The sequence below is a fragment of the Etheostoma spectabile genome, chromosome 17 (assembly GCF_008692095.1).
Source record: "Etheostoma spectabile isolate EspeVRDwgs_2016 chromosome 17, UIUC_Espe_1.0, whole genome shotgun sequence".
NCBI lineage: Eukaryota > Metazoa > Chordata > Actinopteri > Perciformes > Percidae > Etheostoma > Etheostoma spectabile.
Window position 1 is genome coordinate 7,312,780 of NC_045749.1, and position 13,817 is coordinate 7,326,596.

At 40.0% G+C, this 13,817-nt stretch overlaps 1 protein-coding gene across 1 annotated transcript; it reads right to left on the reverse strand.

Annotated features, from left to right (window-relative positions):
* Positions 1-5,082: 5,082 nt before the first annotated feature.
* Positions 5,083-7,140, reverse strand: olig3 (oligodendrocyte transcription factor 3). The gene has a single exon (XM_032540992.1). It carries the CDS (start codon positions 6,631-6,633, stop codon positions 5,776-5,778), a length of 858 nt encoding a protein of 285 aa, XP_032396883.1. The 5' UTR covers positions 6,634-7,140; the 3' UTR covers positions 5,083-5,775.
* Between the last annotated feature and the right edge of the window lie 6,677 nt (positions 7,141-13,817).

Here is a 13,817-nt window from a genome sequence, read left to right on the forward strand (position 1 = left end):
ACACACACACACACACGGCTGAATTTGTATTCATTACACAAAATTCACACCAAAACTGACTTGTGTGTGGTTAAATGAATGTTTGTGTATTTGTGTGTGCACAATTTTGTCTTCTTGTGCACATTTTGCCTGCTGTGTAAACACAGCATGTCCATTTTGTCAGGAAGGTTGTCTGTTGTCTGTGTAGTACTTACGTGGTAATTTATTGGAGGAAAACTTAATTGATTGATTGTTTATAGAAATCTTACAGGGCTGCAATTTATGATTATCTCTCGTTTATATTTTGAGGTGTTATCTGTTTTGTTTGACCCACAGTAATATATTCAATTTACATTATTATGAAATTATCAAAAAAGCACCAAATACTCACATGTAAGAAGCTGAAACAAGTGAACGTTTAGCATCTTGTTAAAAAGAAATGATTAATCTCCTGTCAACCGACCAATTAAATTATCACTAATTGCTGCACTAATCATATTACTGTATTATTATTCATTGATGCATTAATGTGAAGGCAGCATTGTAATGTTGCAGCTGCTGAAGGGGGAGGTATTGAAACTGTTTTGTATTGAAAGGCACTTGTTTTATAAACTCAAGTACTGTACTTTTGAGATACTTGTACTTTAACTGAGTATTCACATTTTCTGCTACTTAACTTCTACTCCATTACATTTCAGAGGCAAATATTTTTATTTTCACTCTCAAGTTACTTAAGATTTACCAAATAGTAGTGGGTAGGTAAAACTAGCTCCACCTTGACCAAGCACAGTAAAATACGGTAAAATAGGTGCTTGCATGTTTTTGCAACATAGTAGTCCAATAATAAACAATATGATAACGTAAGGGACAATTCTGATCCACTGTAAGTGCATGTTTCCTATGTAGGCCTGCATTAGGTGATAATGCTTCTGTCATTTTGAATGCAGGACTTTTTCTAGTGTTGGAGTTTTATTTTACTCATGCATTTCTTCTTTCATGTACTGTAAGGAAAGGATCTCAATTTTCTATCACTGCTGTCTTCAAATTCACTTGTAACTACAGCTCTCAGATAAATTTAGCTGAATAAAAATGAATTACATTAAAAATTTAAGAGTTAAAACACTTCCAAATTGTACTCATACATAGTAACTTAGTTATTTTCTCACAGTTTTGGTATTATTATTATTATTATTAGATTATATAGATGTATGCTCCCTGTATATACATAAGATATTTACATGTATATATTAAAATTATGACATGTAATAATATATATATTATATATATATTTATATATAAATATATGTATATAATATATATATATGTCTATACATATATAGACATGTATACTTTTTTTAACACATTAACACATTTATGTCTGGAAAATGACTTGATTTAAAAACTAACATTCAACAACATCATGTTTTATCCATACAAATATTTTAATCCTATGGTATGAACAACATCTCATTAAATCAACTTTATCTTCTTCCCATTGTGTTTGAAAGTCCCATGATACCAGATGACACAACCAGCCTGAAACAATAACATGGGTGTCATTCTGCAGCCCCATCCTCTCACTTCCCTTGACCCTGCACGGACAAAGGGAAGTGTCAACACCACCTCTCTAACTGCACAATTAACATGCAAATGAGCTCAGTCGCTGATGGCGATGGCAAAGCGCTCTTATGATGGAAATATGCTTTCTGTTTTGGCAGTATGGGTTAAACATTAGTCTGTGGAATCAGCTGAGGACACGAGGGCAGAGGGCCCCGAGGCTTCCCTGAGGGCAGGAAGAGAGAGAGAGTGATAGAGAGAGGTAGACACGGAGAGGGAATGGCCTCTGCACCTGCTTCATGACGATGACTATATGGCATACGCACACACACAGACACACACACACACACGCACACACACACACAGAGTACGGCCAAGCAGCTATAATCAGCCTCGTTCAGGCTGTCAGCTGGGTCAATAACTTATCCCCTCAACTGCTTTTGTTCTAGCAGCAGCTCGGCTGATGCGGCCGCTGCCCCCTTATTCAGCTGAAATTTATTTTCAATTGCTGCCCTCAGGCACCGGCCCTGCAGCAGCTCACTGACTGAGCAAGTAAACAAACCAGCAGTTCACCACTCTGGATTCTTCAGAATGAATGCAGAAACAGTCTGTGATTGCCTAATGACATGTTTGTACAAACTCTGGTATCATAAAAGCATTAAATGCCCTGACTAAAAAAGAAGAACTTTATTTGAAGCTTTGTAAAGCTCATATGTGTAATGGAGCTATCTATCTAGCTATCTATCAGTGTGTTTTGTTTTTAAAACAACTTTACAGATTTCAGATTTTGCAGTCAGGTTTTTGAGAATGGTAGCTTGGTCACAGGGGCACTGAGCAAGACAGCAGTTGCCTTGTTAGCATCCGTGTCCAAAGGCCTGTTAGTGTGAGTGTGTGTGTGTGTGTGTAGAGGTTGAACAAAGCTGTGTGTTCCTTAAGTGACAAACATCGAGTGGCTCCCAGTAACAGGTGTGTGCCCTGTTAAAGGACCAGGTTTTTGTCAACCCTCATGAAAAGAAGATCTGATGGCTTCAAGTCCGCTGCTGACCGGCCAATAAACTAAAACACACTGAATCTCTGCAGAAATTAATTTGGTCAGTCAGTATTATTTAGATAACTCTCTTTTAAATCTGACCTATTTAAAAAAAGCACATTCTTACCTCAGACATGTATTATGTTGGCCTATAATATCATATGATATAATATAAAATAATATAATATGTAGAGGTATATATTTAGTTCAAGGTTGTCTTTGTAATTATTTATAGTGTTTTACATATTTGACTTCTGATTGTAAATATTTCACACACTGAGGCATATCGTTTCCAGTGTTGTGATTCTTCTCTTTGTGATTAACATGCTGTGTTGCCCATTTATTCATGTATTCACTCCCGATCTATCGCTGAGGTTTTGATGCTTGCTGCAGATTTTACTAAAGCAGAATAGGTGGACAGAAAGGGACAGAGGAAAAAGCTTCTTCAGTTTAAGTAAAATGTTGTCTGTGAAAAATACCAAACATTCCTGCCTTTTCTCTTTGTGTCTCTTTTCTTTTTCCTGTTCAATCTTTAAAATAGTCTGTTGTTTACTTACTACGTTATATTAGTTACGTCGCATCATTACCACCAACTTTTTGTTTTTGCTACTTTAATATAGAAGAGAAATCTCAGTAGGGTTTACGATTTATAATTAGAATAAATAAAAAGTATAAATCAAAGTCTGAGTCAAATGAGGATACATTTTTGTGAGCCCTGCTAGGAGGATAAGCCCCACCATAAAAACACAGTGGCAGAGAAAGTGTGTTCAAAAAACAATTGTTGTTTGCGTGCGTTTGATTACTTTTTTGATTTACTTGTAGGCTTTTGGCATACTTACAGAAAACTTGCATTATGTTGTGGCTCCCTTACAAATGATCCTCGTCCATGAATATAACAGCAGTAGCAGCAGCAACATCAGTTGTCTCTGCTTTACTCAGCTCCTAATTAGTCAGAATTAAGAAGTATTTCTTGGGCCATTGAAGAGTCCATTTCCTTTGAAACCAGAGCATAATAAACCTTAAGTAATTACCCCAACTCATGACTATTAACTCGCAAACCGCCAGCTTCCCTTGACAACATCCTCCGCAGTGTTGTGTGGTTAAAAGGCCATTGCAGCTACCAGCTATTTACATCCCATCTGGCAGCCAGCGAGGCACAGACAGGCTAAACTCATTCCTAAAGACAAAAAAGAAGTGTAAAATGAACTCTTTCACTCTTTCTCAACTTAGCCACAATACTTGTGTTTTCTTCCCTCCAAATCAGTTACAAAAGGGGCTTATTCTTCTCCTTTTCTTTTTCTGTCTGTCTTTTATTATTTTGTTTCAATCCACACACTCATTTGCATGCGGCGAGGCCGAGGAGGGGGTCTGAATGTATAATCTTCCCGCATTTACTAGCCTGTAATCCCAACGTCTTTCTGTGATGTGATTTTCTCCTCTTAGTCCCCCATGAACAATTAACTTGTAATCTCCACAAACATACATTCTGTCGCTGCAGAGATGAGACGGAGAAACACCCAAGGGATCCGGGGGACAAACTGTCCCGCGCTCCCCAAGGCAGATCACTTTCTAGCTGCTACAGGGAACAATTCCACTGGGCTCCATCAGGCTGCAGCCCAGGCCCCTTATTCCATCCTCATTTTCCTTGTCTTTAACATTAATGTCAGCTGCACGGAAATGTTAAATAAATGCTGTCTGACCATGTCTTTTTTAATCATCATAATGGTGTTATTGTGGGGCATGTAGGGACAGAAGAGAAATAGAATTACAAGCTGACATAATAACAGATTTGAAATTGTTCTGAAGTGGCTTGTGGTTGCAGGGAATCAACCTATAGCTTTTGGACTTCCCATTACTTTTACAGTTGTGTCTAAAATATTAATTTTTAATAGACAGATAAACAAAATTCCTAAAGTGCTGCTAGGAAAATTCAAATTCAATAAAATTAATTTAAAAGGCCAATTATCAGCGAGTAAATTCCATCCACTTAGCGTACTTGTAGTTTCCTTTTTACACACTTTGTCAATGATAAACATGTTTGACAAATTGGTTTTAAAAATGCAGCCTACTTTATTCTGTTTCATTGTTTTAGTTTATTTCAGATAAGTGATTGAGAAAATAAGCGTCCAGTGGAAATATAGAGTTTGTATAAGTAAACTCATTGTTGTGTTTTAAACTGAGGCCTTGCTTTAGTTTCTATTATTACACAAATCAAATAAAAAATAGCCTAATTTTAGATACAAACAAAATGTATGATAATTAAATTTGTTTGGTTTTAATAAGGGAATAGATTTAGGGAGATAAGGGTTCCCTTTTATCAGAAAAATAAGCCAAGTTTCTATGTCTTTGGAGGATTTGAGCTAATGTGCACCCATTAAAAAATAGGCCAAAAATAAATAATAAATAAAATATAGCCTACCTAAACTACACTTCTACTCATAATTGAAATAAATGTTGTGACTATTAAAAAAAAGAAGAGGGAATACAATGAGATATGATCCGTGATTTCAGTTTTATTGAAATTTCATCCAGGGACACTGGGCGATAATAAATATTTCATCAGTCATCAACAATGTACAAAAATAAAGACAGTGGTCTCTTCGCATAACAAATTCAGTTCAGCGAAAACAATCATGCTGTGATAATTACCATCATGCACAAAAGAAAAGAAAAAAAAAAGGGAAATCAGAGCGCAAATGGACATGTGAGCCACAGAATAAAAATAAATCTAAAGAATTTTAAAACAAATTTCCGCAGTGGCAGAATCATTTGAGCCAAACACATAAATGCCATCATTTTCATTTACAACTTCAGTTTACAATCCTTGGTACAAGGCACAGAGAGCATTCTTCGTGGTCACAAAATGACGCTTGATACAAAAAAATGCTAAATGAAATCAAAGTGTTCATGCAGTCTCATTCACCTTTGACATTGTGGTGTGAGACTAAAACTCAGTCAGACACAAGAGGATAGTGGCATCTTGTTGCATGACACACAACCTTCTTCTTTTTACCTTCAACTGGCAAAATCATCAGTCTTTAGAAGTCCTTGTTACAAGGAGGAAAATAACACTTTTTTCTCATACGCCAAACAAGAAAACAGACTAAACAACAACATGCACCAGTGAGGCCAAATCCACCCTCATGCCCTAAATTATCTATTTACACACATTATTAGCCTACATCTTTTTGTCGCGTGTCTGTCAAACATCATTTTATCAGGTCCTTGCCCTCCCCTGTGAGTCTCGTGAGGCCGGAAGAGGTGATGGGGATGTGCGGAGGAGGAGGCACCTGGCAGATGGTGCAGGGACACGGCAGTCCGGCCCAGTGCTGGAAGCCGGTGCCCAGCTGCAGGGCCGGGGGTGCAGTCGGGGAGCCCTTCATCAGGGCGTGAGGTGCTCGGATAGACGTGAGCCCCGGCAGAGCGCTCGACAGCGTGGAGGATGTGGAGGTTGACAGCGCGCCGCCCAGGAGAGGGTGCACCTGGTGCGCCGCGGCGGCTGCGGCCGCGGCAGCTTGGTGTCCACCTGCGCCGGCGTGCCCCACTGTGCCGCAGTGGAAAGCTGAGTTGTGCCCTCCGTAAATCTCCCCCACCAGCCGCTTCATCTCGTCCAAGGAGCTGTTAAGCATCAGGATGTAGTTCCTGGCGAGAAGCAGCGTGGCGATCTTGGACAACTTCCGCACCGAGGGCCCATGCGCGTAGGGCATCACCTCGCGCAGGCCGTCCATGGCCAGGTTGAGGTCGTGCATGCGTTTTCGCTCCCGGCCGTTGATCTTGAGACGGAGGTGGTACATTTCCTCCTCGGTGACTTGTTTCTTCAGTTTGAACTTGTTGCTGCTACTGCTGCTGCTGCTGCTGCTGCTGCTGCTTTCTACTGACTTGGGGTCTCCAGACCTCAGGAGCTCGCTGGCGCTCAGCTTCTGGCGCAGCTCGCTGCACTGCGTGGATGAGGACACTGCGGAGCCGACGTGGTGGTGATGGTGGTGGTGCGGGTGGTGGTCTCGGAGAGACATAACGTCCATGTCCGGGGAAGAGGCTCTGCTGCTCGGACTGGAGTCTGAATTCATTTTATGGGTTCGCTTCCTAGGGTGCTGGGTAGGAGGTCTCTCCTCTGCGCTCTCTCTCTCTCTCTCTCTCTCTCTCTCTCTCTCTTCTCTCTCTCTCTCTCTTATTTTCACTCTCTCTTTTTACTCTCTCCCTTTCTCTCTTTCTCTCTGTTTGGAGCCTTTAGTCACTCTGGTCACCTGGTGTTGTCTGAATCCCTCCTGTCCCACGCTTCTGCCCCTCTTAAAACATCGGTGAGCACTTTGCCTGTGCAGACTTTCTCTCTTTTTTATTTTCTCTTTCTCCTTCTCTGTGTCTCTGTGGTGAGGAGGATACTGATAGTGGGTATTTATACATGCGGCGAAACAAAAGCGGCTTCCCTATTCATAACGCCTAGTTAGGAGGATGACGTGCCCGTTAGAAAGGGGCGGTGTGCTTTGACTGTCCCAGTGACCGCGGTGCGCAATCATTCACTGCCATTGTCAGGACACTGTTGGGGGGCACAGCGCGCCTCTTCTTCTTCTTCTTCTTCTTCTTCTTCTTCTTCTTCTTCTTCTTCTTCTTCTTCTTCTTCTTCTTTTCTTTTCTCTCCTCTTATCTTTCTCCTCTCTTCTCGTGGATCAGAAAGTTGCTCTTCCTGGGACAAACTGGTTAGTTTTGAAATTGCTTCTTTAACAAGATTATTGTAAAACTTATATATGTTATAGTCCTAGACGATATGTTTTGAGCTGCGCTATGTGAACTGTGGCCTATGCACAAAAAATATTGTTACAACATCGCGAAAAATGTTTTTTTTGTTTCACGTTTTGACATGTTGAAGACATGCACAAGGAGGAGAGCCCACTTCCTCAGCCTTTTACACGTGCTCACTTTAAGGAGTGGTGTTTATCTTAAAGCAAAGTCTCAGCCGTTCGGCCGGTGGTTGCCTGAGGGAATAAGGAGGAATGGGAAGGGAAATTGCTTTCCCTTTGAGCGGCTCCTGCTGCCGCAGGGGTGCACGGCCTCCGCTGGGACAGAGGTAACATGCCCGCTCCGACACTCGGCGCTCTGCTGGCCATATGGCAGCATGTGGGCCACATGTCTGGACCTTCAGACAACTTCTCATCGCTTCCGCGTCTTACTGAAGGATCATTTTTCATTTAATTTCCTCATGATGACGATGTTTATTATTAGTAGGCCTATTATTAGGTTATCATATGATATTTCAGAGCTATCTTAAAAACTAAAATGTGAACAAACTCTATTTTGATGAATATTATTTAGCAATTAATTATTGAAAAAGGTAGATGAGATGATTGAACAAAAAACGCTCAAAAGGTAGACTATACAAGGACTGGGATGTGTTGTCATTTCAAGAATTTAAATAAAAATAGCCTACTTTTTTTGTCCAATTTGGGGCAAACACAAAAACACACAAGCACTATTATTCGTTCAAATAAAAATCCCAAAACACAAAATAAGGAGGAGTGTTAGCCTACAAATGCCACACAACAGATGTATTTAATGATGAGAAACTTTCATGGAATAAACATTATAAATTCAAATTAGCCGTATACTTTTTTTTCTCACAACATACAATTATCCAATTTATAAAAATGAACACAAAACATTTATCTATTGTAAAACATTTTTAATAATTTATCAAGTAAACAGACAGATCTCAGAAGGTGCTTTTGTATTAAAATATTAGGAGAATGCATTAAATTGAGTCAGTATTGTCTATATTAAGCAGCTGAGAGCGCGCTCTCCACTCTGAAGAGTCTGCTCCAGATCTGTTTTGTAGAGGTGGAGTGGAGGAACGGGCCACCAAACAATAACATGTGGAATTAACTGAAGCACTCTTCCTCTGACCACCACCTCAGCATCCCTCCATACATCCATCTGTCTATCCTTCCATCCATCCGTCGGCACACCCACACTCACACACACCCACCCACGCAGCACTTAAAACCTGGATAATAAAGTCTGTCTCAAACTCTGTTCGGTGCTCTATCCTTCGCCAATGAGATCCCCCTGGTAGAACAGTAAAAATGTGTATTCACGGCGTCATTGTTGGCCCAGCAAAAGAGCCCTTCTCATAAAGGTGCTGCCAATGCAAAGAAAAGCGCTGGTCGGCTTTGCTCTCTCTTGGTGGCATTTGAAAGTGCAAAGCTTTGAATACCAATTGCTTGAACTGGACATATGTGAATCCACTGTAAGCCTACTAATCCTGTCCCCAAGTGTTTCTTTGTGTGTGGGGCAGCCTCGCACACCCAAGAGAAAGTGTTCCTAATCCGGCCAATGTGGAGAAATGTGTGAATGAGAGGGCCAGAGGAGAGGAGGTGTGTGCGCATGTGTGTGTGAGTGTGTGTCAGGTATGAGTTTGTGCTAGAACACATGCTTTTGAATGAGTTTCTTTTGCCTTATTTATGTATTTTTGGTGTTTTTGAATGTGTGTGTGTGTCCACCTGAGGCCCCTGGCACCACAGCGCCAGGACACTGGTCTAAATGGAGGCAGTTATTCACTGTTCCCCACACTACTGTCGCAGCAGGTCGCCCCTAATGTGCTCTTTTCACTGCGTAAGCTCCTCGCTTTCCTTTTATTCCTCTGTTCATATCTTTTTTTAATCTCCTCCCCTCACTCCTCCTCTCACACTTTTTTCTTGCTTACTGTCTCTACTCCTTCTCTCCAGTTTCTGCTTGCTTCTTCTCTTCTCACTTTCTCTCTTTCATAAGTGGCTCTCTGCCCTCTCACATCGGTTTTCTGGGCAGCAAAAGGTACATCATCAGTAACACTAATAGTCATGGGTCAAAATGGATCAGTACTGGGTTAACTTTATGCAAAAGGGGAAGGAAATCACCCAGACAATGGATTGTTCTGAACTCATAGTGTTATTGGGTTATGTTATGGTTGTAAATGGTAGTCAAACTCTTTGTAAACTTACATGTCATTATTTGTTATTGATTGCTAATTACAGTATATGTTTGAATGTCATATGCCCATCATTTTATACAACCAACAGTACATTTGTCAAAGTTTTAAGGTGAAGCATGAACTTATTGTGTCTAATGCAGAGGCAAAATAAACACATTTTTAATATTGGTAAATAACCCATCAGTAAATTGAGAATTATACCAGCACTGGATTCAAACCACCCATTAATTGTGATTATTTAGTATGTAGCTTATGTAGTATGTAGTATGAGCATGTACTCATGTCTTTCTGTGCTAATGCTGAGGGGGCAGAGTGAAAAACTCTTAAAGGCCTAAATTATAATTCTACTTTAGGCTAAATATGGTAATTTAGACCAGTGGTTTCCATCATTGTTGACTTTTTGACCCATTACTTCCTTTCGGTCTTCCTTTAGAGAAATAGTGATGCTAACAACACTTTGGTGGTGTGACGCTGTTATTACCAAGGTTTAATTAGATTGCTTTGATAACATCTTGTTAGGCATGATCATTTTACAGAGTGAGGATTAGGGTTGTAAAACATATTTTAAGAGCTAAAAGAGAGTAAATATTCTACTTGCATATTGGACACAAAGACAACTCCAAATGAATAATAAAAAGGAAAATGTCGTTACGTCATTTGTTTTATCTTTTAGCTCAGTCTGTGTTACATAAGTAACAAGACTTTAAAGACCCAAGGTAAGTAGACATTTTATTGCAAAAACACCATACATTTTAGGTTTAGACACATCAGAGAAGTGATCCGACGCTCTCCAGAATCAACCAACCTCCTCTCTGTCTTTCCCTCCTGGGTGGGCCAGGCCACTAGACCCCCTCTACCCTCTAATAAGCTCAGGGCAGTAAACAGTCAATTTAGGCATCCCTCCAGCAGTGTGTGAAGTTAGCAGTTGACTTTCTCACCATCACTGTGACAAACAGTGTTAGTTGAACATCTCTGGGCTGAAAGGAGCACACGCAATGCACACTCGGAGGCAGACACGAGGTCAAGCTCCCAGAAAAATGTGTTGAGGTTGTTTTTAATGTAAACATTATCTGTTGCATTCATGCATATTTTGGGAATTATTGTAAACAGAAAATGAGGTTATACATTTTTTTTCATTATCTGTGACAAACAGGGACCATTAAAGTACTGTTTAAGTGTTCTGAAGTGTCTGACAGGCTCAGTAAAATTATTTTAAGTAAGCGCCTTCTCTCTGTTTTAGTAATCCCATAAATGGAATTTGATTATGTTCGCAATTTGTCTTCATCATATTTGTGTAATCTCACTGAAAATAGCGTCTGCTCTATCTAAAACATCCTGGTAGATTCTAAATGAACAGCTGCTGTTAAATATTTCACGTACTTCATTTGTCATGTTTTCAATTTCCAACTGTGCTTACCTGGCCTAATGAATCTGCTGATATTACGGTACACACGGGCGATTCTTGGATCCGACCTTTAGGGGGGCTCAGCCACCAATGAGAATGTGACACGGCTACAGTGCCTTGCAAAAGTGTCACCTCAAGCAGTAACATCTCAAAAATGTGTTCCGGTCACACGTGCTTTCCACTTACTTTATTTCTGTTTTTTGTGTAACTCTGCCCATATCGGTCATCATAGGCTGAAAAGAAGTTAAAAAGTCAGAAAATAAACATACAAAAGCATTTAATTTTGTATTGTTCACTGCATTTGTGTTGGTGCAGGGAGGATTTTATTGAACCACTTACTTCCAGTAAGAATATTTGAGCATAATTTGGATGGAGCTTCTGTTGTTTCTTTAGGATTATATGAAATATGATTTTCTTTTTTACTGATCAGGCCTACTGTAAATCATGCCAAACGCCTGTGTAGCTGTTGATCTATACTCCTTTCATTTTGCCCGTCAAAGACATCATCAAACCACAATTTGAAGTTTCACAAAAAGAGATTTCACGAAGGTGGAAGCATTAGAATGGCAGATGGAAGACAGCAACACAAGTATTGATATCTAAGAGTGAAACTCTCAGCCTTCGTCAAAAGTAGATCTGACATTCATTTATTTTAATTTAAGCAGTACAAAGTATAAAGCTGTACTGCACCTCTCATAAATGTTTTGGGTAACTTTAAAAAAAACATTATTTTCCCTTCTTTGGGTAAATTCTGTGTAAAAGAGAATATCAATAAGATTTCTGTCTTTCTCATTCCTGTTTTATGAAAAGTAAACAAACCTTCAAATTATGGCAAGCCTTTAATTAAGGAGACGATCAAACGTCTATTAAAAGCTCGTTAATTACAGACCTCAACCATCTCCGCCAACATGAATATTGAAGTCCTAATTAATATTTGTGGGGCTGTTTTGTTCTTAGAAGACATTGGTGTTAATTAGGCAAAAAACAAGTCAAATTAACATTTCCTTAATGAAGAAACATACCTTCATGTTCTTATTTCTCTCTGTCTGAACACGCTCTGATACAAATTTGGCGTCTCAAAGCTTTCTGAAGCATGTTGATGATGAGTTTTTTATCAAACAGAAGCAAGTTTTTGTCATGGATTTTTTCTTCCCGAAGCACAAGTGCTTGAGGTGTGTGTATCTTGATTTCTTGATTCTTGTCTCTTTTGAGACATTTACTGTTGTGCAAAAAGATATACCTATAGATGCAAGAGATCTCAGATAGCCCGAAAAGGTCAGATTTTACACATTTACATCTCCTCAGCTAAAAGGTTTCAAGCAAATCTTTTTTTTTCACTTTCTGGCAGAGCGAGGTTTGAAACCACTTTCCGCTAAATATGAAGCTACAGCCAGCAGTCAGTTAGCTTAGCTTGTCACAAAGATGGGAAATAGGAGGAAATAGCTAGCTTATATCTGTGTGTAAAAATGTTTTTTTTTGTTTTACAGAGGGTATGTGCCAGACTATTTATTAGCTACAACTAGAAACTTGATTGTCAACTTGTTGCTGTTCGGAGCCTAGAAATAGTTCTTAACTTAACCACTGTAAAATGGCTAATTATCATTTATACACTTTGATTATCATAGGCATTGTACAAAAAACATATAGCGTGTCGATTAGTGAGTTTCAGAGGTGCTGATTTTGTTACTTTTGGTCAGTATGGGTCTTTTCCCATTCACTGTCTTGATATTATAAGCTAAGCTAACAGGCTGCAGGTTGTGGCTTTATCATATTTAATGGACGGATATTAAAGTGGTATCACTCTTTTCTTAAAACTTTCCCAAAATGTCAAACTAATCCTTTAACCTTTATAATCATCATCTCCAGTATCATCCTCACCTCAGTCATCAGTCACCCTCCTCCTCCTCATTAGACTCAGACAGACATAAGCACACAAAGAGACACACACACACACACACACACATTCACCACCAGCACTTAACCAGCCTTCAGCCCGGCCCACCAGCTTCTGCAACAAGGTTCTCCTTTTAACTGTCCCTTTCAGCACGGGACAATCGGACACCTCCCTTCGCCTCCTTTCAGGCTGCAGCTCCAGCCTCCCCCCCCTCGCCTCCCCCCCCCCCCCCCCCCCTCTCCCCATACTGCTCCCTGTGTCATTTTGTGTCCGCTTCGGCCCTCTCAATGGTGCATATGACCGAAAATGAAGCAGGGGTCTCTGCAAGCGAGAATGAAAGCGATTGTTTGTGTGCGTTTGAGAAGAAAGGGAGAGAGATTAACATGTAGGATTTAGGATGGTGTGATGGGGTTAGGTTGTGTGAGCGAGGTTACTAAAGAGAGAAAAGTTTGACTCAAGTCTGACTAGTGTGTGTCTGTGTGTGTGTGTGTGTGTGTGTGTGTTTGTGTCAATAGCAATCTTAACAAGATAATCACACACACAGGAGTGTAACCATACACATTCCCAAATACAGTACACTCATATAATACAAGCAAACACACAAGTTACCCAGCACTATGTATGTATTCAAACACATTAAAACACACATACACACGCACATACACACACATACACACACAAACACACACACACACACACACACACACACACACACACATACACCATTAGAGGAGTATTGCAGCCTACAGGGTGTAAGGCCTGGTTACTGTAGAGAGATTATCACATCCTTAACTGCTAATGAAAAACCAATTCAGGCAGCTCTTCTCCTGCGCTCTGTGCTTGCGCTTTCTCGCTCAGTCTGAGATTTTCTCACTGTTCATTTGCTTTCATTTCTCAGGTTTTCCACAACCAACTTTTTTGAAGAAGGGATGTACCTGTGTAACAGCCATGATTCAAGAAGACGCTCTATGTGTGTTATAAAAAAAACATGGAT